The 27,982-nt window shown below is 40.8% G+C and overlaps 1 protein-coding gene across 2 annotated transcripts in view; it reads right to left on the bottom strand.

The window, feature by feature from the left end:
• IGSF22 (immunoglobulin superfamily member 22) overlaps positions 1-20,963 on the bottom strand; it is a 51,931-nt gene extending 30,968 nt beyond the window's left edge. The window contains exons 1-10 of one of the 2 annotated variants that reach the window (XM_026706531.2): positions 20,400-20,963; positions 17,898-18,051; positions 16,548-16,664; positions 15,194-15,330; positions 14,849-14,948; positions 14,276-14,315; positions 8,214-8,385; positions 6,081-6,194; positions 3,132-3,294; positions 1,516-1,788 (exon numbers count right to left, since the gene is read on the bottom strand). In XM_026706531.2, coding sequence (XP_026562316.2) covers positions 1,516-1,788; positions 3,132-3,294; positions 6,081-6,194; positions 8,214-8,385; positions 14,276-14,315; positions 14,849-14,948; positions 15,194-15,330; positions 16,548-16,664; positions 17,898-18,009 — 1,228 coding nt within the window. In that variant the 5' untranslated portion in view covers positions 18,010-18,051; positions 20,400-20,963. Of the gene's footprint in view, positions 1-1,515; positions 1,789-3,131; positions 3,295-6,080; positions 6,195-8,213; positions 8,386-14,275; positions 14,316-14,848; positions 14,949-15,193; positions 15,331-16,547; positions 16,665-17,897; positions 18,052-20,322 lie in introns of both variants that reach the window. The other variant, XM_087920258.1, reaches the window with a different exon arrangement.
• Between the last annotated feature and the right edge of the window lie 7,019 nt (positions 20,964-27,982).

Here is a 27,982-nt window from a genome sequence, read left to right as displayed (position 1 = left end):
ACGCACATGCACACCGTTTTCAAAAATGCAGCTTCCTGTGCATGCACACTTGTCCTTCTGTGGCTTGGTTCCAAATGGGCTGCAGCCCAGCACTGTATCACAGGCCGGGGGAGGCGGGTTAGGGACCCCTGTTCTACATGCTTGGGACGGTAGAACTTGCATGATCCTGTGCTATAGGAAGATTGCAATCTGTGCCCCACAGTCTTGTTGTATCTAGCCTCTGATCCTTTTCTAGTCAAAGAATAAAACAAGAAATGCCATAGAAGTAACTTTCCGGTGGAAACGTTCTCTGGATCCAAGGAAAAAGGCAAATTTCCCATCAAGAGAGTGAGCCAGGAAAGGCTAAACAAAAAGTTCTCCAATGGTAATGTTTTAACTCCATATACCCCCTTATTCAGTGGAATTGTGGGAAATGAGACAGACTTTTTTTTAAAAAAATGGATCATCTCAACATCAGCCTTTGGATGAATGCTGCATTTTATAGCATTGAAATGGAGAGGCATCAGGCGAAAAGTACTTCTATTGCCCATTGAACTTCATAAAATAGGATTTACAAAAGTTATTTTATCTTCACATCTCCTACCATGTTTTTGTTTCTCTGTTAAGCCATACCTCCATAACTCTATAACTGTCTGGTTTGGTTCTGCAACCCAACAGGACAGACACAGACTTCAGAGGATAATTAGGACTGCAGAAAAAACAATTACTACCAACCTGCCTTCAATCGAGGACCTGTATAATGCTCGAGTCAAAAAGAGGGCTGTGAAAATGTTTACAGACCCCTCACATCCCGGACATAAACTGTTTCAACTCCTTCCCTCAAAACGACTCTATAGAGCACTGCACACCAGAACAACTAGACACAAGAACTGTTTTTTCCAGAAAGCCATCACTCTGCTAAACAAATAATTCCCTCAACACTGTTCAATTATTACAAAGTCTGCACTATTATTACTGTTAATCTTCTCATCACTCCTTATCACCCATCCCCTCCCACTTGTAACAGTATGACTGTAACTTGTTGCTTGTATCCTTACAATTTATATTGACTGTTTCCTAATATGTTTTGATTGCTTATTGTACCCTATGACTATCATTAAGTGTTGTACCTTATGATTCTTGACTATTGACAAATTTATCTTTTCTTTTATGTATACTGAGAGCACTTGTACTAAGATAAATTCCTTGTGTGTCCAATCACACTTGGCCAATAAAGAATTCTAATTCTAAATACTTTGTTTTACACTATGAATTATTTCGCATATTCAGTATTCCATTCTCACTGTAATAATAATAATAATAATAATAATAATAATAATAATAATAATAGTTGGTAAAGCCAAAGATTCATCTGCTATTTAGTACCAAACAACAGGTAACAAAAGGAACAAGTGAGTTATTGGAAAAAGAAAACAAAGCATCCAATTTTCACCTTCAATTCAGTACTAAATAGCATCACCAGCTGCTTGCCTGAAACTTGGGCAATAGGCAACAGTTAATCCCAGCATCTCTTACTCTGAATGAAAAGCTCGGTTTCTGTCAACAGGCCTCCACCTTCAAAGCTGACCTTCCCCATGTCACTCAGGCGGGCATCTTTAATTTTCAGCGTGTGTGTCAAGCCATCTTCGGAGGTGATGATCTCGTACTTCTCATCCCGCTTCAACTCTTTTCCATTCAGTTTCCAAACAAAGTTGGAGACCTTTTTGGAAAGGCGGACCTCAAGTACAGCAGTTTGCCTTTCGTTTACTTTCATGGGTTTTAGATCTGACAGAAACTGCAGAGGCTCATCTGTCAAAAGAAGATAACACTCAGAATGAATGGCCTCTAGTTATGTTGAATTTTGTCGATGGAGAACTTTCAAAAATACAGTTTCCATATCTCAGTTCTACATAGAAGTAGACCTCGGTGTACGACCAAAGTTGAGCCCAAAATGTATGTTGTGAAGCGAGAAAGATGTTAAGTGAATTTTGCCCCATTTTACAACCTTTCTTGCCACAGTTGTTAAGTGAATCACTGCAGTTTCTAAACTAGTAGCATGGTTGTTAAGTGAGCCTGGCTTCCCCATTGACTTTGATTGTCACAAGGTCACAAAAGACAATCACAGGACCCCAAGACACTACAACCATCATAAAAATGAATTAAGTGTCCGAATTTTGATCACAGGAAAATGGGGATGCTTGCAATGGTTGTGAGTGTGAAAAATGGTCATAAGTCACTTTTTTCAGTGCCACCGTAACTTCGAACGATCACTAAATGAATTATTGTAAGTTAACCACTTTCTGTATTTCTGGAGCAGAACTGGATAAGTGCTTGGCCTGGGAATTGCATGTACCCCTACCCCAAAAAACCCTGACATTTTTTGCTCCTCCTAGAGTTTCTCAAGTGTTTCCGTACTGTCAAAATTCAGAAGCTTGTGATGTTCAGTGTAACATGTTTTCTTTATAAGAAAAAAAAAATTCAACTTCCTAGTACAATGGTGGATAACCTTTTTGGGCTCCTGTGCCAAAAATTGTGTGCTCACTTGCACACTCCTGCTCATGTGCCAGCACCCAGAAGGCAATGCGCATGCCCCCCGCCCCCTGCACATGCACGTGCAATTCCCCCAGCCGTTGCCTCCTTACCTGCACTGCACCTCACAGCTGATTTTTTTGGGCTGGTTTGAGGCCTTTTTCGGCCTCCCAGAGGCTTGAGGATAAATTCTGCAGCCTTTGCAGGCCGAAAAATGGGCCCATTTCATCACTTCTGGTATTTCAGGAAGTGACGAAACAGGCCTATTTTTCAGCCTGCAAAGGCTGCAGAAGCTATCCTCAAGCCTCTGGGAAGCTGAAAAAGGCCTCAAACCAGCCAAAAAAAAATCAGCTGTGAGGCATGCGCATACGCAGTGAGGTAAGTTTGCCTGCAGCTCACACGCCAGCATAAATAGCTCTGCGTGCAACCTGTGACAGGCGTGCCGTAGGTTTGCCATCACAGTTCTAGTAGATTTGTGATGTCCTTGATGACAAACCCCAAACCTTTCAATGCAGCTCCCAACTCCCTGACTCTAAAGAAAAGGTAAATAATATGATTCATATAAGTGGAAGTTCACGTGACCTTTCATCATCCTCACAGTAAATGAAAGAAATCAAACTTACCTATTACATGCAAATTTGCAGACAGAACTTTATCACCAATGACAAAAGAGTAGGCACCTATGTCAGCTTTGTTGACATTAGCAATGTACAGCATAAACTTAGTGCCCATCTGTTTTGTCTCATATTTCCCTAAACTATATTGAAGACGCAGGGGTTCATCACCCTAGAAAGAAGAAAATGTGATGTTTTTGAAAGGTTGAGTAAACACATGGCACACATGGGTTATTAAAATAAGAAAGAGGCCTTTGTAAGATAGCCACACCTATCTCTATCTATCCCTATTACCGCTCCCCTGCCTGGTTAATCATCTTTTATGACTGGCACCCTCAAGTATGAAATAAATTCATAGCACAGTACCTGTTGGAGCTCTTATCATGAATGTTCTGTCTTATTAAGGTGTCATGTCTCATTGAGCAATGACAACCTTCAGATAAAACTGCACATTGAGTAACTGGCTCCAAGGTAAGTAAAATTCAAATTTCCAAACAGTGACTATTTATTATGAAATTAATGCATGGATTCATCTGGACATTTCATGAAGTAATCATTACTTTAGATGTATAATTACTTTACATTCTGTAAAGCAGATAAAATGAACAAAATGAAATGAAATCCAGAGCATTTTCCTCTTGGCATGCATTACTGAAAAGGCAATACGGTGGCTCAGTGGTTAAGATGCTGGACTTGTTGGCTGAAAAGCCTCAAGCCCAGGTTCGAGACCCAAGCGCCAAGTGATAGGATCAGCTCCTGTCCTCACTTCAGTTCCTGCTCGCCCCAGCTCCTCCTATCAATTCGAAAGCATGGCAAATGTGAGTAGATAAATAGGTGCCACTATGATGGGAAGGTAACATGCTCCATGATGTCATGCTGGTCACCTGACCACAGAAGTGTCTTCAGACAGCATTGGCTCAATGGCCTTTAAGTGGAGATGAGCACTGCCCCCTTATAGTGGGCAACGACTAGTTGAGTAAAATCTGCAGGGACTCTTTTATCTTTTTTCTTATGCATTACAATGCAACTAATCCTCCTGCCTCACTTTGTCCATGGAGTATTAATTATCTTGCTCTTGACTTTAACTGCCTTAACTGAAGTATTTCCTCATCAAGGTGGCTTTAAGCCACAAATTGGACAATCCAAAACCCCTATTTGGCCTTTCGTTGTATCACCTACAACCTATGATGCATCTCTTTGCTGCATATTTATCTGATCAGGCTAAAAGTTTGTTTATAGAAATTACTGCCAGAGTCACCCATCTCATAACAGTGACTGTGGGTAGCTTACAACAATTAAAAACATCACAAAAGTACAAACTCATGATATTCCAATTAAACAATACCTCCTGGATAAAACTACATCATCCTCATCAAGATTTGCTTGGTCAAATGCCATGTCTTCAGGGCCTTATGAAAGGCTAACAGACTCAGGAGGTAGGGCGAGACTAAGTGTGTGTGTGGGGGGTAGATATTTTACTCAGTCCCTTCATTGATCTCACTCAGTATTGTTCAGTGGTGGGATTCATTTTTTTTACTACTGGTTCTGTGGGTGTGGCTTGGTGGGCGTGGCTTGGTGGGCATGATAGGGGAAGGGTACTGCAAAATCCCATTCCCTCCCCACTTGTTCTGACCCAGGCTTTGTAACTCGTAATTAATCACAAACTTGTTTTAAAAGCAAAACCTATTTTATTGCAAAGCTTTCATTCCCAGACAGAGCTAATCTTAACAGTCTCCCAAGATACGCACACACTGTTCAGTTTTGTGGAATGCTGCCAAAAAACAGAAGTATCCAATTAACTATAAAAGAAACCAACCAAAGTACAAGAAAAAAACGAACCAAAGTATACAGAGCTTCAGAGATGACTTGGAACCGATCGAACTACTTGGCTTCCTGCAAAGGTTTCGTCTGCAAACTCCCTGCAAACTTTTATCTCTTATTATCTCAGCCTTACTCCCGTGTCACCCCTTTTGTTTCAGCTGCTCTCGCCTTCTAGCATCTCTGCACTGCTTCGCTGTTGCCAGACTCCAAAGGTAGCATCCCACTCCCTGATGGTCCTGGCCCCATCCCTGCATCAGATACAGGACTCTCATCCAAGTCCTCTCCAGACTCCCTGACTGGTCCCCTTTCTTCCCCACTGTCCGATTCCACTGCCATCTGCACCAGCTGCCGGCAAACCACAACACCACCCACTAACCTGCTTTCCAGCTCTGTTCTCCTGTACAGGACAACCAAAGAAGACCCAGCCAATCAGCTGGGACTCAAGAGGCAGAGAATAGATGGGGGTGGGGCCAGTCAGAGCTGGTATTTGCCGGTTCTCCAAACTACTCAAAATTTCTGCTATTGGTTCTCCAGAACTGGTCAGAATCTACTGAATACCACTTCTGGTATTGTTGCTCCTTAACAACAATTAGTTGTGGAGAAAGCAGTGATTGATAGCATTGTTGCTAGGCCAGAAAGCTTTGTCTCTTATCCTCAAAAATGAGGTTTTGTTTTCCATCTTAGCAAATTGGCTTAAGCTGACTGTTGTCCACTGGTCTTCCCAACAGACTCACAGAAACCTGGAAAGAAATGCTGAGATACAATGGGATAAAGCTTTCTGACCTGCAGTAACTATTTATTTTATTATTCATTTATTTATTTTCATCAAAAGCTTACATTATAACAGAAACAAGAATAAGCATAAGTTTAAATACAAGAAATAGGAACTAATCATTGGGGACAATAGGACAGGGACAGTAGGCACGATTGTGTGCTTATGCACGTGTATGAATGATGGATGGAATATTATGCTGCTTATCAACATAGATGCAACTTCTAACCCTCAATCAAAGCACCAGATCAGTTCCCAGAATGGAAGAGATTGCTCATCTTGCTGTAGACAGAACATGCAACGCCCTTTGCTCTCCCTCACCTACCCACTTTCATTTCAGTTACAATAAATAAAAATACAGTTACTTTTAACCACGTCATCTTCACATTGGCATCCCTGAGTTCCAGAATACAATCAAATATTGCTGTAGAGTCTGCTTTAGCAGAAACATCTTCCAAAGGTTTTAGAATCTTTATTGCCTGAAATATAAAAAAAAGAGCAGTCTTTCGATACTTTTTAAATATTTATTTTTAGCCTTATTTATTGTTACATTTACTTATTGCAACTTGTGTAATGCTCATGGATTTGACCACAAATCTCTTGAGCCTGTAATCCAATATTTTTCTTTTAATCTATTACTTGTAATGATGCTGCATTGTTAAGCCTCTGACCAAAACAGGGACAGCTGAACTTAGTATGTTTATATTTTGTTGAATATATAAGAGAGAATCAGTAGCTAATAAACTTTTGGCATCTTCAAGCCAACAAACATGTCCTGGTAGACGTTTTAGACATCTCTTTTGTACTGTTACACTATTTGTGGTGCAACTATTTGGAGTGTCGAGTTCTACTAATCAATTGTCTTTATAACACCCACTAGATTAATGTGATAGAATAGAATAGAATTCCTTATTGGCCAAGTGTGATTGGACACACAAGGAATTTGTCTTGGTGCAAATGCTCTCAGCGTACATATAAGAAAAGATACAGTCGTCAAGAGTCAAGAATCATAAGGTACAACACTTAATCATAGTCGTAGGGTAAAATAAGCAATCAAATCATACTAGGAAACAATCAGTATAAATCGTATGGATACAAGTGATAGCTTAATTGTAGGATTACTATTTTACCTGCATCTCTGTTGGTGGGTTTTTATTTTTGTTATATAACGCTAGTCTTTGTCAAAAATAAAGCTTTGACCACTGGGGCAAATGCTGAGTGGTGGAGAAGGATCTTTCAACCTAACCTGCTGTTACTTAAACAATGCTCTACATTTAAGCAGGGGTGGTATTCCACCAGTACAACAACTGGTTCGATGATCGCATGTGCCAAACATGAGCTCCACGTTTTAAAAAGCTCTGATGTGTTCCTTCTACTGCAGTCCCTGTGAATAAAACAGCTGAGGCACGGCAAACCCCTCTGCCGCGTGAATCAGCTGTGCTCTAAAAAACCGAAATAAAGCACAGGAAAGAGCAGGGGCGGGTGGGGGGCCGACCCACATGCTCATCACAGCGAACCAATTCTCTGCCGGCCGATCTTCGGAGCAAGGGGTTCACCCGAACTGGTCCAAATTGGTAGAATCCCACCCCTGCGTTTAAGAGATAAAATCAGGGATGTCTACAGGGAGTGGTTTTAAAAAGTCAATATGGAGGCTACAACTTCGTCATTGAAGTTTTTTTCCCCCTCAAACTGCAGATTAAAAAAGGGCTAAGATTACATTGTCACAGCACCTCTCTTGACTTTTTTTTTTTTTTTTTTACTATTCCTACAATTCCTGAATAAAACAGAAATTCCTTTCATTGTTTCTTGACTTTCTCTTCAAGAGGAAGTTTGTGGGGGAGGAACCAAGGCTTTCCTTTCCTATGTATTTTTAAATAAATTTAGTTAAGATAAGATGAATGTGTGTCCACCAATTGCTTGGCTGGACTTATACTTTTTATCCAACAGAACTATACTAAGAGCAGTTTGCCATTTGCCCTAGGCATCAAGAAGGGCATCCAGCCAGTAAATGCTCAGCTCCATTCAGTTGCCCTGATTCCACCTCAATGAAGGGATTCTAGGGTCAAAAAACAAAATCATTTTCCCATAGCAGACAGACAGCATATGTTCCGGACTAGCAGGCTCGAAAGCCTGCAACTCTGATTGGCCCGCGAATAGCTGATCATGATTGGTCACCGCAGACTGATCTGATTGGCTAGTAAATGGGCTGCCGCGATTGGCCCTGCCAAGAGCGGCAAACTCAAATCGCTTTCATTGGCTGCCTAGCCGCAGCCAGCCCTATATAAGGGGCTGCTGCGGCTGGGATTCTTTGCTCAGATCTGAAGTCACTAATAAAGAGCTGTTGTTGTTATCTGAGTCTTGCCTCCGTTCTTGAACCATCCTCCCAGATCTAACAGCATATCTATCATTTTCAAGGAAAATTGTTGCCCTGTATTTAAATTATAATGCACATGTAAGACAACTCAAGAATCCAAGGTCTGGGTGAATCCATCACTGACCTCAACTTCTTTTTTCTTCATCTGCTTCAGCTTTTTTAGAAGTCCTCGAAAATCGGTGAAACCATACTCCATGCAGACCCTCTCAAAGTCTTTCTTAGGTACATGGGAGAGGATCTCCAGCATTTCCTTTTCATCAATCACCTTCTTCTCCTTCTTTGGAGCAGGAAGCCCCCTACATGCAGACAGACAAAATCTATTTATGAGCTTGTTATTTTTTTAAAAAAAATTATTGGTTTTTAAAAACGAACATAAACAAACATAAAAGCATCAAGCTATCTTCCATATGTGTACATACAGTGTGCGGGTTGGTTTACGAATTGTTTTGTGCTTCCATTTCATAGTCTTCAATTACAATTACATTGCATATAATCTCATATTTTCAATCAAAAATTAAATACCTTAGTATCATTATTAATCAATCATTTAACTATACTTTTATTCATTCATGTTTTACAAGATAATCATAATTTAATTTTATAACAGTTCATATTATCATCCCAAATCTATCCTAAAACCATTTTGTAGATATAATAAGAAAGAAGTACATCTTTATATATTTATTATTTTCTAAAAGTCTACATATTTCATTACTGTATTTTATTATCTAACCATTGATAGAAAAAATCCCAAATCTTATAAAATTGTTTATCCTCTTGTTCTCTAATTTCAAATGTCAATCTACTCATTTCAGCACATTCCAATATTTTCTTAATATTTTCTTCCTGTGATGGTATTTTCTCACTTGTCCAGTTTTTAGCAAATACAATCCTAGCCGCTGTTAATACATTTACAATTAGGTATTTCAAGTCTTTGCTATATATTTCAGGTAAAATTCCCAATAAAAATATCTCTGGTTTCAAGTCTATATGGTTTTTTGTCATTTTTTCCAACCACATATGGATTTTAGTCCAATATCTTTTAGCATCCGCACAAGTCCACCACATATGGTAATATGAGCCAGGTGTCTGATGACATTCCCAACATTTATGAGCTTGTTATAAAACCACACAAATTCTTATGTGGAACCCCTTCTCCCTTAACCCCAAGTCAGAGTTACAATTCCATATTTAACTATAGGAGGAGAGAATGGAAAGCCATTAACAATTTCATCAGGTATTTTGATCCCAAACAGCTACTCAGTTGCAATATTATTCTCTATATTATCTTGATACTACCCATTAAAATATCATGAAAAAGTCTCTTGAAGCAACCTGGTTATGAAGTTAGGTGAAAAGCTCTTATGTATTACCCAGCTACTGTGTTTCTCCAACAACACGGCCTCCACCAATAGGAAGGCCCAGCATGTTTTATCGGCATAAAATCAAATTAAGCCCATTCCCCCCAAATTAAGGCCTATGTTAAACTTGCGAAATGGGGAGGGGAATGGCGGGGGGGTGCCGTTAGGAAGAACTTTTGTTGCATACCCGGATATGGTGCTGCCTGCGTTGACTTTGGCATTGGTGGAGCACTTCGTATCAGGAGACCTTCCTCCACCATTGCTTTCCTTCTCCCTTGCTGCTGCAGCGTTTAGACCAACGCCGTGGCGTTTGGTGCAGCCACGCACAGCCAACTAGGGCTCCTCCCTGCAACCGGAGCCTGGCAGAGACACTTGGCTTCAGGCGCTCCTGTCGCCGCCTTCCCTTCGCCTTCAAAGGCAAAGCCAATTCTTTTAAAAATGACACCCTACTACCGGTACGATAAAGCCTCCCCTGCCTGAGAGGGCAGCCCAACCCCACGTGTGGAGGCGAATCTCCCAGGGCCACAACGCAGGAACAGCCCACCCCAGGAGAAGCACCCAGCTGCCATCTCTGCCTGGCACCGGGCAGAGTGCAAAGAGCTTCGCCTGGGGCGCCCAGCGCAGCTAACAGGCGGGCCCTCCTGCCCAGCAGCGGAGCTCTCGCCAAGGCAGTGAGCACCTCCCCACTGGACCCTCTGCTCAACCTGTCAGGGCCGTGCCAGAGCCGTGCGGGCTGGGCAGAGCCAGGAAAGCAAGCTGCGGGTGCACGCCCGCCTGCCAAGCAAAAGAGCCGGGCCGACCCAAGCTTGGCTTCCTTCCCTCCAGCCTGAACCCGAAGGGGCCACTGGGAGAGGCCGCCCAAGGCAGTGATAGCACCCACCCATCCATGGACAGGGAGGCAAGGCGACGGCCTGGACCGCGTCCTCCTCTGAGCTGAGCCCCGCCGAGTGAGCGCCTCTGCCTGATGCCCTTTCCGCTGCAGCATTTGGAGCTGCTAGCGCATTTGGAGATGCATGGGGACGGGGACAGGCTGGGTGAGGCATGGAAAGGACAAGCAGCTTCATGCTCTCTCCGCTGGCCAGGGAAGCAGCGCTGCCATCACCTCTCCTCCCTGTCCGTGGAGGCCTCTTTGGCCCCTCCCTCTCCCAGTGGCCCCTTTGGGTTCATGCTGGAGGGACTTGGGAAGGAAGCCAAGCTCAGGTCGGCCCGGCTCTTTTGCTTGGCACGTGGGTGTGCACCCGCAGCTCGCTTTCCTGGCTCTGCCCAGCCCGCATGGCTCTGGTGCGGCCCTGGCGGGATGAACGGAGGGTCTGGCAGGGAGGCACTCATTTCCTTGGTGCGAGCTCTGCTGCCGGGAAGGATGGCCTGCCTGTCAGCTGCGCTGGGAGCCCCAGGAGAAGCTCTTCGCACTCTGCCCGGCGCCAGGCAGGGATGGCAGCTGGGCAGCTGGTGGACCGATCCTGCGCTGTGGCCCCGGGAGATTCACCTCCCCATGTGGGGTTGGGCTGCCCTCTCAGGGAGGGGAGTCTTTGTTGTAGTAGGGCGTCATTTTTAAAATAATTTGCTTTACCTTCAAAGGCAACAGGAAGGCGGTGACAGGAGCACCTGAAGCCGAGTGTCTCCGCCAGGCTCGTTGCAGGAGAGCCTGGCTGGCCACATGTGGCTGCGCCAAACGCCACGGTGTTGCTAACGCCACGGCAGCAAGGGAGAAGGAAGCAACGGTGGTGGAAGTCTTCCGATCGGTGCCCCACCAATGCCGAGGTCAACATCCAAGCTGTTGCTGCCCGCCCACCCGAGGATGCAAGCGGGGGAATTAAGTCACCCGAAGAGACGGCCTAGCCATTTTTGGGGGTCAAAAAAAAATATGTCCGGGCCTTATTTTGTGAGAAACATGGTATATGTTAGCACTTGGCTGGTCTCAAAAAACAAAGCATGATAGGATGGGTTAGTAGCTGAATGGGAGATTACTAAGATCTCAGGGCTATAGATGACATTAGAAGTCATTTTCCACTGCAAAGAGATTCTTCCTGCCATTTTACACAATTCCAGTCAGTTTCCTTTTCCCTGACTGTATTCAGAACCAGATAGATGGGTTCCATCTGGTGGTGGGATTCAAATTTTTTTACTACCGGTTCTGTGGGCATGGCTTGGTGGGCATGGTGTGGCTTGATGGATGTGGCTTGGTGGGCGTGGCAGAGGAAGGATACTGTAAAATCTCCATTCCCACCCCACTCCTGGGGGAAGGTTACTGCAAAATCCCATTCCCTCTGCATCCCACTAACCTGCTTTCCGGTTCTGTTCTCCTGTGCAGGGCAACAAAAGAAGACCCAGCCGATCAGCTGGGACTCAGGAGGCAGAGAATAGATGTGGGCGGGGCCAGTCAGAAGTGGTATTTGCCAGTTCTCCAAACTACTCAAAATTTCCACTACTGGTTCTCCAGAACTGGTCAGAACCAGCTGAATACCACCTCTGGTGAGACAGTGATAGGAATGAACCCCACGAGACTAATTTGGGCAAAAAAGCCTTTCCTGCACTACTACTCTGACTTTGGAAACTGTCCTGAAGAAATTCAATGGGGTCCTGATAGCATTTTCAAGGCTTAGTTACAGGTGGTCCTCGACTTACAGCCACAATTGAGTCCAAAGTTTCTGTTGCTAAGTGAGACATTTACTAAGTGAGTTTCCCCTCATTTTATAACATTTCTTGCCACAGTGGATAAGTGAATCAATGCAGTTGTTAAGTTAGTAACTGTTCTGACCCAAGCCTTGTTCAAATAAAAAAAACACAAAAGCAAACCTTTTTAATGCAGCGCTGTGAATTCTGTTCATTCACAACCAAGAGTCATTCAAAATGAATTGTCCCAGATAAGAGCCAGCCCTTTCAAGATTGCAAAAGGCTGCCAAGGACAAAAGACTAATTGCAGATAAATATCCAAAGCCAGAAGTTGCAAAAAATAAACCGGAGTAAGCAGGGCTTCAATGAAGACTCTGAATAGAAAGAACTTCTTGGCTTCCTGTAAAGAAGCCAGCCGCAAAGGCTGGCTTTTATCCCTTATGGGAGGGGCCATCACCTTCCAGCCTTACCCCCGAGAACTGTTGTAAGTCAAGGAATACCTAGATTGCCCAGGCAATCTAAGTTAGGTTGATTACCTTTGCTTATATTTCTACCAGAGAGTTCAGGTGTTTGTTTGTTTGTTAGGTATTCCTGCTGTTTTCTTGAAAAGATTTTGGAAATGATTTTCTCTTGCTTGCTTCCTGGAGCTGAGAGAGAGCGACTGGCCCAGCTGATTTCTAGCCTGTAGCCTGAACCAGTACACCAAACTGGCTTTCTTTCCCTTAGTTACCTCTTTATTTTATATATGTTTTACTATTTAGGATGAAAGGAGGCTCAATACATAATTAGCTTTTGCGGAACAGCCCAACTTTGCCCATTCTCTTTGAGAACCGGGCAGCAGTGGGATTCCAAATTTTTTCCCCACTGGTTCTATGAGAACGTGCTTCGTGCACACAGGGATGAAAAACCGCCTTCTGTCAGCGCTGGTGAGGTGAGCTGTTTTTTAACTCAGTTGAGGCACGGCAATCCGCTCTGCCGTGCAAATCAGCTGAGGTAAAAAAACAACGGAATGTAGGACAGGATAGGGTGGGGCAGGTGGGCGGGGCTACCCAGGGGTAGTATTTGCCGGTTCTCTGAGCTAGTCAAAATCTCTGCTACTGGTACACCAGAACCAGTCTGAATTGGCTGAACACCACCTCTGAACCCAGGGGATTGTAGTATCTAGGGGATTGATATCGTTACTCTCCAAGAGAACTAGGGAAAGTCCCTTCTGATATGTTTTCTTTATTCCCATTCCTTCTGTGGGCTGAGATATCTCTTTTCTGACTGTTGTCAAGGCTATGATTCTCTCAATCCCATTACACCTGGGGAAATGGGAAAACTGTTGAAAACTGACAGGAATTTTCCAGGAGGGGCAAGGGAATATGTTGGATGCTACAAATCTGGACGTTCAGGTTTAGTAAGTAGCTGAATATAGGAAAGAGAGAGAGAGGCAGATGGCCCCAACCTTATCGGCTTTTTGTAAAGTCTTATAGACATGTTTCCCACCCGCCCACCTGTTATGTATCCCCTTTAATTGCAGGAGGGCAAAACGAAACAAGCAGTTCACAAACCAAAAAGCAAACCTTCCCAAAAGGACTGTGGAAGGGTCCTCAGCAATAAGTCCAAACTCTGTCCAGCAAACCTGATGTGGCTATAAATCCCAAAGCCTCAAAGAGTTCTCTCCGTGTGTTCACTCCCATAAATCACTTTGCTTCTGGCAAAGCTCACCAGCCAAGCCGTTTCCTTTTATCCACTATGAGGGCGTGTTAATCTCCTTAATTAGTCACTGGCTCAGCACCTCCTTCCTAATTGTGATTGATGCCTCAACTTTCGTCTGTTACGCACATCTAGCCAGGTTCTTTCCAAAGACGACTCCTCACTAGAAAAGTCTCGCAAGTGTTCCTGGTTAGCTATTCCCGGCTGTTGCTCAGCCAGAGGAGAAGAATCAGAGGAGGTCGAAGGTCCTGACAGCTCTATTAAATCAGGTTCGTCCCTCCTAGTTACATCCATTTCCTCATCCTGACTGCAATCCAAATCGCTCAACAGAGCCGGCTCATAATTTACTGCCATTTCCTCTTTACTTGAGCTCCCATCTGCCAATGGAACAGATTCCAACTCCGGAGTCACAACACCCACCCATTGGGACTGAAGTGTTTCTGTGATCTTGTCAGGTATGACTATTTTTTGGAGTGTTTTTTTGGCTAAGTGTAAAAGATGGAAAGCATCTCACCTTTTTTTCAGCATTTTTTTGAAATCCATCTTTTCTTGACCTTAAAAAAAAACAATAAAAAAAGAGAAAAGAGAGGATTAGTCCAAGCAGCCAAAATTATAAGGCAGGGTTTCTCAATCTTACCATCTTTATTGTATGTGGACCTCATGTCCCAGAATACCCCAGCCAGAAAACTGAGTGTGAATCATCTAGCTGGGGAATTCTGGGAGTCCAGAAGTCTACAACATCTTAAAGTTGCCAAGAAACTCTGGTGTAAAGGAAGCAAGATGTAGATGCTTTGGATCTCTCATGGCAGTCTTTCATTATCCATCACCGCCCAGATACGTTGAGATTACTACTTCCAAAATGTTCAGCCAAACTAAAGGGAGTATCAATTCCAACATATCAAGAATTGGTTTAATTGTAGAAAGAGGAGTTGTTGCATAATTGTGGGCTAGAGATCTGTGGTCCTTATTATACATTGCCCCAGAGCTTCCAGTTCTTTTATTCAAGGAAAAGCTACAGGGATTGTTCTATTTTGAAAATGGGATGCTATTTTTTCTTTCCAGCTTTGAATTTATGCTTCTTGTTTACCTTCAGCTATAACCAGGGATACTGTATAGATAATGTCAGCATGCCTGTTGGAAACGATACACTTATAAAGATCAGCGTCACCAGGTGTGAGGTTTTCTAACTGCAATAGAAAAAAAAAAACCACAGATCAAAATGAAAGTACCCTTAATGCTCTGGAGGTCAAATGGGGCATAGTCTATAGTACTTGGAGAGTAGATGTATTTCACTTCAACAAAGGAGAATTTAAAGCAAGTTTTAATAAGATGATAGAAACACCCTTGAAATTTTTTTTTTAAAAAGTTATTTTGCAAGGCAGAGAAGGAAGCAAAGGAGAGAAGCTACTTTTAAAAAGCTGCACATTTTTACCTTGAGGACGTACTCTTTATTGATGCTGTCGAAAAATACCTTTGATCCCTCTTTGAGTGGCAACCCACTTTCTCTTTTCCATGTAACATTAGGCTTGGGGTTACCTGTCACTTTGGCTCGGAATATAGCCTTATCTCCTGTTGACAAGCGACAAAGAATGAGTTTTGAACAACAAATGAGTTTGAATGTACTAGATTTGCTCATTTGGGGACAATTTTCAGGCTGCCTCAAGGCGTGATGCTCCGAGCCTCTTTCTTCAACAACTAAATGAGACCAACAAGACAGATTAGCCATCTGTTTGGATTTGAGTATCACCAGCACATTGATGATAATATCTGCCCAAAGATCTCTATACTCAGTAGTACATCTTGACTTCTGATTGTCCAAATGATGCAGGCATGGTCTGATCTCAATTGCCTGGATGGAGAAGAACAGGGTCAAGTTCAACCTGAGCAAGACTAAGTGCCTGTGGGTGCTTGATTCTTCCAGTTCTGGGGATGTCCAAGTTTTGGGGACCTTCTATCTTTACTCAGGACCGGGGAGCATTCTGGGGTCTTCCTGGACTCTCAGCTCCTGCTTGAGAAGGAGTGGAAGCCATGGCCAGGAAGGCCTTTGCATACCTTCAACTTGTACATCCTTTATACCCATTCCTAAATTAAGAAGACCTCTTTATGAGTCTCTTGCCTTTGTTATCCCATTTCTCTCTCTCTCTCTCATACACACACACACAAACACACAGAGGCAGGGGTGGGATTCAAATTTCTTAACAACCAGTTCTGTGGATGTAGCTAATTTGTGGGTATGGCTTGGTGGTCATATGACTGGCTGGGTATGGCTTGTATGTAAATATTATCAATATTTATGTAAATATTGAATTTTTTTATTAAAAAAGAGCAACTTTTACCCAAAATCAGGCAAGGCAGGCAGGCAGATTGAGTTTCTTACAGAATCACAGATACACTATCTATCTATCCGCCATCGGCTACCTGAGTCTGCACTGAATAATAAGCTTCAGTCCTAAGGAAGGTTCAGCTCTGTTTTTAGATTAGCTAGAAAGCAAGAAATCCAACGATTTCCTGCTTTCTAGCTAATCTAAATCTCCCAGCACAACAGAACAGCTGATGGTTGAGAAAAAAAAGGAAAAATAGCAACTTAGCAGGCAAGTTGCCAGGAAAGGAGTGAGTGAGCGGGGAGAGCTCCCACGGGCCATGTGGGCGGTATTCTATTTAAAAACAAGACTACTTATTCTTTCCTCTTGAACATAAACAGGGCAGAGAACTGGGCAATTATGGTGTAATACATCTGCAAATATTATATTGGAGAAGGCTAATATGGAGGGTGAATAAGAGGTTACCTTCGGAAGTTGTCAGTGGCTGAGGCTTCACCACAAATTCAGGAATGCTCTCTCCAGCAGGGATTTCCACAGAATGAGAAACCATGCTGAAGGACTCTACAGAAGAAGAGGATTTCTCTGCAGGTAAAAGCAGGCATGTGTCATACAAAATAATATTTTTTCATTAATCTGTTTGAGAATTAGGTCCACAAATATTTCTAGAAAGCAATAATCAGAAGAAAAATGGCTTGTGTTTTTTCCAACAATGGATGACTAAATACCAAAGTACTAAAAGAAATATGTGTATCATGATTCCAATAAACTTTAGAACAGATCTCACAGTTCAATATTGACCACAAATTCTGTTTAACAGTGAAAAAGGATCCCAGCTTCCCCGGCCTCCTTTCCTTTGAAGTTATCATTATGTCATAACCTTCCCATAACCTTCATCCAGTGGTGGGATTCTACCGGTTCAACAACCGGTTCAGTGAGCGCGCGTGCTTTGCAATAGCACTTATATACTGCTTCATGGTGCTTTACAGTACTCTGTAAGCGGTTTACAGAGTCAGCATATTGACTCCCCGACCTCAACAATCTCAGTCCTCATTTTACTGACCTCGGAAGGATGGAAGGCTGAGTCAATCTTGAGCCAGTCAGGATCGAACTCCAAGCAGTGGGCAGTGTTAGCCCACAATGCTACATTCTAACCACTCTGCCACCATGGCAAATAATGGATTGAGATGAAGAATGTTTAGTTCTTAGGTAAGAATTGGGTAAGAATCAGCTTTTTCCATTTCAAGTGAACTTTCATAAAACAAATGAACTCAACAGCAACTTTACATAAGTCATGTGATGAATGTGGAGAAAGACATTTCCAGGTTTTATTTTAGGTATCTCTTTAACCTTTAATCAGGTTTTAAGTTTTAATCAAGAAATATCCATATCATTGGTATCATCTAGAGATAAAGACACCAAGAGACTTACCTTTGGCTTTGGATGGCAAAATAAGAAAGGCAATTGGCTTTTGCAATTAGCAATCTGCAATGCCAGTTTGTTAGGACTGCACTGTGAATAACAGACCATCGCATTTGGAAAACATTAGATTAGGGAAGGCCAAGTTAAACATAATTGTGAATTACAGTTCCCATGCACTAAGCCTGAAGCAAGCAAAAGTACTGATTATAGTGATATTGATGGGTGGTTGTGAAAAAGAGGTTCCACCCCCATTCTCCAAGTTGATATCACCAACTTGTTGACGTTAGCTAACTCAGAATCAATTAATATAACTGTATTTAGTTCCTTCTTTAAAAACAGCTATAGCATTTTTAAAATATATTCTGACCTCCTGGAAATAATTATCCAACTACTTGCCTTCTGTGATTTTGGTTGCCTGAGTCATATGCTCCACTGAGCTGGAGGTAGAAACCATAGAAGAGTAATGTTGCCGGACTTGAGTTTTCATCTGCTGGGTTGAGGTTTCCATAATTACTTTGATATTTTTTACAGGTTACAGAATGTATAAGTGCTGTGGAAGGGGGAAAAAAAAAGTCATTTTACTTATTTAATGAGTAAGCATTTTTTCTGTTTCACTTGGTCTTGATCCAAACCAGTGGTTCTCAACCTGTGGTCCGTGGACCCCTGGGGTGGGGGCACAATGTCATCACAGGGTATCTGTGAAGGCTTGAAGAAATGTTATGATTTGAATTTTGAGTTAAGTCTTGGGGGTCCATGGCCATGGTCCTTGGCCACAAAAAGGGGGGCCAGTGATAAAGAAAAGGTTGAGAACCACTGACCTAAGCCTATATTTCGCAGCCTCAGCAACCTGAAGATGTGTGAACTTCAACTCCCAGAATTACCCAGCCAGCCCTCATGTCCCTATATCTTCAAGCAATTGAGTTTGAGAAGGGAAGTTCAGGGGGTTGAAAACCTAGCATCTGGAGGGCCCTAACATTGGGAAATGTATCCCATATCTTCAGCCTGAATGTTCTTGTGATGGATAACAAAGGAATAAAAACAATACTAGTCGGTTAACAGAATAACATAGGCAAAGTCCCCCCCAAAAATCATAATTCAGATTACTACATGTAAGGAACGGACACATATCTGAAAAAGATTGGACTGCCCAGAACACAGGCGAAAAGAAAAAAAAAACATTTGGCTTAATATGGATGTGTAATTTTAAGAAATCTTGATGAGCTTGTGAAATATCAAAAATCTGCAAATGGACAAATGTGGTCTTTGTCTTTAGAAAAAGATGATCCAAGGAACTGCAGTCCAATATGCAGGGCATTAATATCTATAAAGATTCTAGAGCAATTCATAAAAGAAGCAGTGTGGAGAAATAGCTAAGCTCATAGTATCATAGGCCACGGATCTCAAATCTCTGCTCCCAGGACTTTCCATCAGTTATCCACCTCCCACTTTGTGATGCCAACATGGAGGTCCTGGTGTTAAACTTTCAGGTAACATAACTGACATAAGTTTTCTTGTACTGCCTTAGTAGATTAATGGAATGGTGTATATTCCATTAAAATAGATTGTCTCCCCCCCACCTTAAAAAAAAAATCATTTGACAAAGTATTCATACCATTTTGGTATGAAGTTCATTATAGACTGGGTGATATTACAGTGACCTGGATACATAACTGGTATGAAAATCATACTGAGTGTTATCAAGCTGGAAGAAAGGATGTCAGAAAATTCAATTCTGGAAAATTCTATTAAATGTATCAATTTATATCCTGAATGAAGTAGATGAAATGTTTCTCAAAATTTTCAAGATGACATAACATTCAGTGAGATTAATATAATTCTGTCAGACTTTGATAAATTAGAGTAATAAGCCAAACATAATGGTATAAAATCAATCCAAGGAAAGCTCTTCATTAGGAAACAGAAATTAAATGCTCAAATATAGCCTGAGGAATACTTGGCTTGATAATAATGAAAAACACGATGTAGTGGTATTTGATTACAAGCAAAATAAATCAATAATGCCACATGTCTGCAAAAAAAGGTTAAAAAGCTATTTTAATTGCAGAAAAATAAATATAATTTTCTAATCACAAGATGTAGTAGTTCCCTTATTCTCTGCCCTCGTCAAATCCCACATCTAATATTGTATTAATTACTATACAACCCACAAAAGGCTCAGCCAGACTGAAATAGATTCGGTAGTGATAAGGATTATTATGAGACTAGAAACTAAATGCTATGTAAAGCGATGGAAGGAATTGGGAATATTTAGCCTTAAGAAGAACATGGACAAATACAATGGATTCTCAAAATACCTGAAAGAAACCCAGGAAAAAAGTCTTCTATATTTTCAGAGTTTAGGATGTGGAATCATAGAGTCCAGCTACAGGAAGGCAGATTTCGGATGAAGATAAGGAAAATTTTCCTACAGTAAGAGCAGTTCAACAGTGGGACCAATGACCCTGAGAAGTGACCCTAGTTCAAGTGGAGAATAGATAGCCATCTATATGGGATTTGAATGGTGCAGGTGATTGAATCTAATGGCTTGTGCTATCTTATCCAACTCAACAAATACATCTCTTATTGTGATAAAAGTCAGTCTGGACAATTCAGGATCCTGGATGCTATCAAGGATATATTTAAGTCTTGTTTGGAACTGACAATAACAATTACATTTTGCAACCTGTTGTTTAGATGCTGTAAGTGAGGTTAACTTATTTATTCTTAGTCTCTATCCATTTACTTTAAGACAATGTGACATTTCCAAGAATACATCAGATTAGGTTACATATTCAAAAGAAAGAAAGAAAGAAAAACACACCTGAAAGCAATTAGAGAAGAAACATCTGTATTATATCGCAAATACAACAGGCAAATAAAATGATGCGCATATAGTACCTTTCCTTTTTCTGAAAAGATCACTGACAGACGTTGTTTTGAAACAGATCTTTGTGAAGCATCCGTGAGCTCTTCTGGCTAAAGTGCCTTTACACAGCCTGAGCTGGATCCTTCAACATATCTCAAATATGGCTCTACGTAGCTGAAACTTTAAATAGACACTGGCCCCTTGTGGGCGATGTGGTTACATGCATTTCTGCAGCTTCAACAATTTCACTTATTTAGAGACAGTATTACAGAGGCACAAATCAAGGACATGACAGTAATTAAAAATTACATTCAGCATGTTCTTAGACAGCAGTCTTAATGTTTAAGTTTGGTGTGTGTGTTTATTTATTTATTAAATTTACATGCCACTCAAGTGACTCTGGGCAGCTTCCAAAGTTCATAAAAAACAAATGTGCAAATGAATTCTATTGTGGTAACATTTTCTGCCAGCTCAAGGACTGGTTGATAGTGCTTAAAACTCTCATGGTTTCATTATTATTTTTGTCCAGTACCTTGTTTTTAAAGTTGAAGCCTTAAATGATCTCTACCTTCTCTAGCATGAAGAAATCAAATGTTTACTTCTGACTTTGCTCAGTGGATATTTATTGCACATCCTTTATGCTTCTGGATGTTTTTAGCTCCCAGAGCATATTTTCCTCGTGCTGATTTTAGCAGGAAGCCTCGATCACTATGCAAAGCAGGATGAACTCCTCATGCCTTCTCTCTGTCAGATCCCTGGGGATGGCTTACCATCAAAAGACGTTACCTTATAAGAGTAATGGAGAAGTCTTGAAGTTGCCACTGGGACTTGAGCTTAATTCAAACTTAATAATAAAACATTGACGCAGACAACTATTACAACTTCCCAGAGGAGAAATCTTTTATATAAGGCATATGATGTAACAGGAATTGCCTCTCCCTCAAATTCTGCCATGTTAAAGGTAGAATCAGGCCACACTCTCCTTCCCTCATGCATGCACACTATTCATGCATGAAAAAAGCAATGTTCATTTTCCTCTTTTCTCATTGCTCTTAAATTAGAACTACGGTCTAGGACAGAGGTCTGCAACCTTAAACACTCAAAGAGCCATTTGGACCCATTTCCCGCAGAAAAGAAAACACCAGAAGCCACAAAACCTGGGTTGGCGGGCCAAGTTTAAGTTTTCTACGCAAGACACTGCAAGAGCAGCGAGCAGGCCATGGAGGCAGCAAGAGGAATATGGGGAGATGCGCAACTTTCTCTCCGCCCCAAGACACCAGCTGGGCCGGCTGCAGCTGACGCCGCTGCTCTTGCTGCCTCCATGGCTTGCTTGCAGCACCTCACGCACCACATTTAAACTTAGCACGCTTCACAATGGAGACAGCATCCCTCCTCCTCCTCCTGGAGCCCATTATGATGTGGAGCATTGGCTGCAGTGGCCTGACCTGTGTCTAGTGGCAGAGAGAAAGTCGTGCATCTCTCTGGTGCAAGCAGCACCAAGGAGGGCCGGAAGAAGAGGCAAGTAGAGGAGCACGTCGCTCCCACTCTGGAATACAGAGTGAGTCTCCATCCACTGCCATCGCCCTTCTCCTCTGACAGCAGGCGAGGAGTGAGTGGGATGAGAGACTGAGGGGAGGAACCAGCCAATGGTGAGATCATCTGACAGGGAACCACAGGAGAGGGCCCAAAGAGCCTCATGCAGCTCTGGAGCCGCGTGTTGCCGACCCCCGATCTAGGAAGATTTTGTGCCAAGAACAGGAAAATGGCACGTGAGAACAGTCAATCAGAGGAATGTCTTGCCTTCGGAAGTTGTGGGTGCTCCATTACTGGAGGTTTTTAAGAGGAGATTGGACAGCCATTTGACCACAATGGTATAGGGTCTCCTGTCTGAGCAGAAGGTTGGATTAGAACAGGGATGTCAAACTCAAGGCAAGAAGGGACAGGAAAGGAAAAAAGGAAAGAGAAAAGACAAAAGAAGAAGGACAGATGGGAAAAGAGAAAGGAAAGAAAAATAAGGAAAGAGATGAAAGAAGAAGGAGATTGAAGAGGGAAGGAAAAAGAAGAAAAGGAAGGAAGGAAGGAAGGAAGGAAGATTATAATGAGAGTGAGGAAGGGTCTCAGGAAAGTCCTGCCTTAGCACTTGGCCACCATAGGTGCCCGCGATACGAGTGATGTTGAGCTGGCCACGCCCACCATAGTCACCACCACCACTACCCCGGCCCTCTCAGGTCAAGCACAACCCTGATGCAGCCCTCAATGAAATCAAGTTTGACACTCCTGGATTAGACCTCCAGAGTCCCTTTCAACTCTCCTGTATTCTATTATTCTGATTCCTTGAGGTTCTTCTATGCTATACTATTCTATGCTAATATACACATAGTCCTCGATTTACAACCATTCGTTCAGTGACCAGTCGAAGTTACAATAGCACTGAAAAAAGTGACTTATGACTGTTTTTCACATTTATGACCATTGTAGTATCCCCATGGTCACAGGATCAAAATCCACACACTTGGCAACTAACTCATATTTACTATGACAGTTCCTTTCGCAACCTTCTGAGCAGCAAACTCTGATGAGCAAAGGAGATCTTTTTAAAAAAATAAATTTTATTAAGTTTCCAAATTTTAAAAACATAAAATAAAACTTTATACATTGTTATCAACATCAAGACATCTTTTGCATCTCCTCACATTTTTCAGTATATGTATTTACTTATTCCTTTACCATTACATCTTACTCTTACTATAAATCAATATCTTTTATCCTTACATCTCAATCTTCTCCATGGTATATTTATGTATTTACATATTCCCTCATTCTTTTCCTAATTGCCATTTTATTTTCTTTTTATTTATAAACCACTCATACCAGCATACCAGGCCCTCTAATAAATTGAATCTTTTCTGTCTTTTATTTTCATCGTTAGCCTGTCCATCTCTATATAATCTATTATTTTTTTTATAACCATGCTTTCTGGTGGAACCCTTTTTATCTTCCAGAGTTGTGCGTACGAAATCCTTGCAGGTGTTAATATATGTAACATAAAATATCTGTTTTATTGCATTTTTATGTTATTATACCTAATAAAAAAGTTTCCAGATTAAATTCAGATTTCTGATTTGTGATTTCTTCTATCCATTGTCTAATTGTATTCCAATATTATTTCACTTCCTGGCATGTCCACCAGGTATGAAAATAAGTGCCTTTTTCTTTTCCACATTTCCAACAATTTGGGTCTGAGTTAAACAATTTTGCCAGTCTAGCGGGGGGAAGGTGCCATTTGTAGAACATTTTGTATTGATTTTCCTTGTATGGTGTGGATGTAATTAGTTTGTAATTTGATCCCCACATTCTCTCCCAATTTTCCAGGTTTATATTGTAGCCAACATTTTTCGCACATACCACCGTCTCTTTGACCACCTCCTCTTCCATTTTAAAATCTAGTAGAAAGTTATATGTTCTTGAAATCATTTTCTTTTCCATTTCTTGTAGAATTTTATCTAATTGATGCTTTTCCATGCAGAAACCAAATTGTTCTTTGTCCTTCTGATATCTCACCTGAATTTGCATGTATGGCCACTAATCTATCTTTATATTTTGTTGCTGTAATTCTTGTCTCGTTTTTAATCTTCCTTGTGTGTCTAATAGGTCTTTGTGATTCCTCTTTTTTCCCAGATCCATTGCATTTGAGTAGATTTGTGCTTTCATAGTTGACAACCAGTTTGGTATTTTAGTATAATGATTCTTTTTAATCTTGTTTCATGTCCGAATAAATGAATCTCTATACGTGTCTCTGAAAATATGCATGCTGTTTACATTTCCCATACCATAGGAAACAATGCTACCCTCTCTGCAAGTCATGACCCTCTATCGACAATACTCTTCTATTTTTCAAGTTGATCCAATCTTTAATCCATACCATAGCCGCAGCCTGATAATAAATTTCCCAGTCAGGGAGTCCAAAGCCACCCCTTTCTCTTTTGTCCTGTAACAATTTCATTTTTATCCTGGCTTTTTTCCCATCCCAAACAAATTTACTTATTATTCAATCTAATTCTCTAAAAAAGGTTTTATCCAATCTTATTGGTACAGTTTGAAAAAGTTATAGTATTTTTGGTAGGGTAGACATTTTAATTGCCGCAATTTTCCCCAGTAGTGATAGCTGTAATTTCCTCCACATTTCCAATTCTTTTTTGATTTGTATTATTAATTTGCCATAATTATCTTTTTTGATTGAAGAGCATCTTGCTGTTAACCAAATGCCTAAATATTTTACCTTTTTCACACTTTGCATTTCCAATTTTCCATCTAATTCTTTTTTTGCTTATCTTTTAAGTTTTTAGTCAATAATTTTGTTTTTTTTATTAATCTTAAGGCCTGCGACCTTGCCAAATTCCTCTATTTCCTTAATTAATTTTACTCCCGTATCCTCTGGATCTTTCAGAAAAAATACTATATCATTGGCAAATGCCTGTACCTTATAATGCTCCTTTTTAATTAAAGCCCCCTTGATTTCTACATTTTTCCTAACATTTTCCAATAAGTTTTCAAAGGTAAGAATAAAGAAAAGGGGTGACAGTGGGCATCCCTGCCTTATTCCCTTGTTGATCCTAAATGTTTCCGTTCTGTCACCGTTCATTATTACACTGGCCATCTGTGTCGTATAAATTGTCGAAATCAATTTAATCAATTTATTGCCAAATTGCATGCTTTTTAATCATTGTATTATGAACTGCCCAATTAACATTGTCAGATGCCTTTTGCGCATCTAGGAAGACCATTGCCAATTGTTTTCCTGGGTTTGCTTCATAATATTCTATTATATTCAATACCATTCTGGTATTATTTTTAATTTGTCTATTTGGTAAGAATCCCTTTTGGTCGCTATGAATGATCTGATTAAGGGTTTTTTTTCAATCTTTCTGTCATTATGAACATAAATAATTTATAATCAACATTTAAAAGGGATATAGGCCTATAATTTTGAATCAATTGATGGTCCAAATCTTCTTTTGGGATCAATGTTATGTACGTCTCCCCCCATGACTTAGGTAATTTTGCTGTTGTCAGTACCTCATTATAGAGTTCTAATAATTGCATTTCTAATTTTTCTTGGAGCATTTTATACAGTTCCCCTGGTAGACCATCCGGTCCTGGTGTCTTATTGTTTTTCTGTTTCAGGATTGCCTCTTGCAGTTCTCTTAATGTTATTTCCCTGTTTATCTCTTCTTTATCCTCTTCCGGAATCACAGGTAGCCCTTTTCCTTCTAAGTAATGTTGAATTTTGCCTCTAGTACGTCTTTCCTACTATATAATTCCTCAAAAAAACTTTAACAATATGTTTTTCTTTTCAGTTTGATGTTGTAGCGTACCATCAGCATCTTCAATTGTTGGATTGCTCTTTTTTTTCTTTTTTAAGTCTATAGGCTAGCTACCTTCCTCGCTTATTCGTGTGTTCAAAATAATTCTGTTTTATCGGTGTGGGCGGAGCTGGCATCGCGACGATACGGCATGCGATCTTGGAGGTCTGAGATCACTGCCGATATCTTTGCTCCTGGACGGTCCAATCAGATCTAAACTGTCCCAAAGAGACGGTGAATGTAAAGAGCGCATCCTGTCGATCCGAGGGATACCGCAAAGTCCTTGGTAGATCCAGGAGAAGCTCTTTTTGCCAGCGGCAAAGAGGCAGCCATTAAAGCTGCTGAAGTTGGGACAGCTCCAAAACGAAAGAGAATGGAAAAAGAAAGTGTGCCGGTTTGGTGAGAACTTTTTCTTTACTTTAAGATTTGAAAGGACACCCTAAGGAAAAGAAAGAATCTGTAAAAGTTTTGACAGAAGTGATTAAGCGGTGATTTTAAACAGGAAGTCAAAGTAATATATTTATTTTTCTCATTGCTGGATTTTCTACACAATTTTATATTTTGAAACTGGACTTTTTTTTTCTTCTTCCACTTTTTCTTTCTCTCCTTTTTGACTTTATAATATTCTAGGCTAGAGACTTCCTTTTAGTCATCTTTTTAAATATCTTTCCCCCTTTTTAATTAATTTTTATTATATCTTGTTTAGAAAAGGAGAGGGAAAGTGAAAGCAGAAGGAACTTTGTAACACTGCCAACTAGAGGCTTGGAAATATTCTCTTTTTTCTTGACCAAAGCTGAGAAAGAACTGAGACTTCTTTTCAAGGACATTGATGTTTGATAAGATAGAGGGAAGAGCATGGGAGAGTATTATTGCAGGTGCTCTTCTGGGTTTCTATCAACAGCTGGAGTCTGGTGTTGAAGTTTATAGAAAAAAAAGGTGATAAGACTCTGGAGAAGAGAATTATAAATTTTAACAAAAGCCTTGGATAACCAAACAAAGTGCAGTGTGCTCTTTTAATTTTTTTTTAAGCTGGGCTATTTCTTACTTTAACAAACCCCCTCCTTACTAGCTTACTTTTTGTAACAGCTATTTGGATTTTTGGCCTTTTGGAACTTGTTTTTCTCTTTCTTTTTGTCTTTTGAAGTCTAATTTTTACGTTTGCATTTTATTTTAAAGGAAAACCTTTAGTATTAATGATTTCCTTCCTTTTTTTTCTTTTTAAGGGAGTAGTCTCTTTTCTTTTTTCTCCCCCCCTTGTATTTCTCTCTCTTTCCCTCCCTTGTATTTTTTATTTCTATTTACCTTCCATATTGGGTTTTTTTTAAATCTTTGCAGCTTTTTTTTCCTTATGCATCCTTTTATACCTGAGACATTTTAATTGGATTAAGGTGTTGAAGAACCTGAATAATTTTTCTTTTTTCTTTAGTTTTTTCTTTTTTACTTTTCCGCCTTTTTCGGGATTTAACAATTTTTTCTTTTTTTGTGTGTGTTTATGGCCTTTTCTTCCATTTTTGAGTTTTTACTGCTATAGTGCCATACAACAGGGTTAGCTCTCATTACTTGCTCAAGTTCAAATGTTGCAGTTTGAAAGCATGCAAACGTGAATAAACAGGTACTTTGGGGGAAAGGTTACTGCGTTCTGTACTTTCATACTGGTCACATGATGTAAGCACCTCTCAGACAACTCAGGCTCCCTCAGTTGAGAATCAGATACAAGCACTGCCCCCTTGAGTCGGTCATGACTGGATGAGGGAAACCTTTAAATCTGTTGTGAGTGGAATTGCTTCTCCTTCCGGTTCATAGATGGAAACTGCATTCAGACATGCACAAACACATTCTCTTCTCCTATGACTTCTACATTTACTCAAGAACCTTTCATGAAGGGATTTTGTTGATGCAGAACAAACTAAAGGCCCAGCTAACTTCAGGAATATTTAATTTATGGATTCAGCTCGAAATACTACATCTGAGAGCTTGATACTCGCTTACACAATTTTATTTATTTACTTGCTAGCACTTTTTCAGTTACTATATTCTACTTCTGTACTACCTCAAAGAGGAACTCTAATTCCTTGCTTCCAATTGAACCATGATCTGATAAAGTAGGAGTTAAACTGTTGAGTTAGGAATGTGAAGAAGCATTATAATATATACAGCAACTACATAAAAAAACTCCTCCAGACTGTACTACAACTATAATCGTAACTTTATTCTTGGAACTGATCCAGGGACCGTTAATTTTATCCATTAAG

This window comes from Pseudonaja textilis, chromosome 1 (genome assembly GCF_049901715.1).
Source record: "Pseudonaja textilis isolate UNSWEBS1 chromosome 1, rPseTex1.2, whole genome shotgun sequence".
In the NCBI taxonomy this organism is placed as follows: domain Eukaryota; kingdom Metazoa; phylum Chordata; class Lepidosauria; order Squamata; family Elapidae; genus Pseudonaja; species Pseudonaja textilis.
The sequence above is the reverse complement of the archived record's forward strand: the minus strand, read 5'-3'. Positions and strand labels throughout refer to the sequence as shown.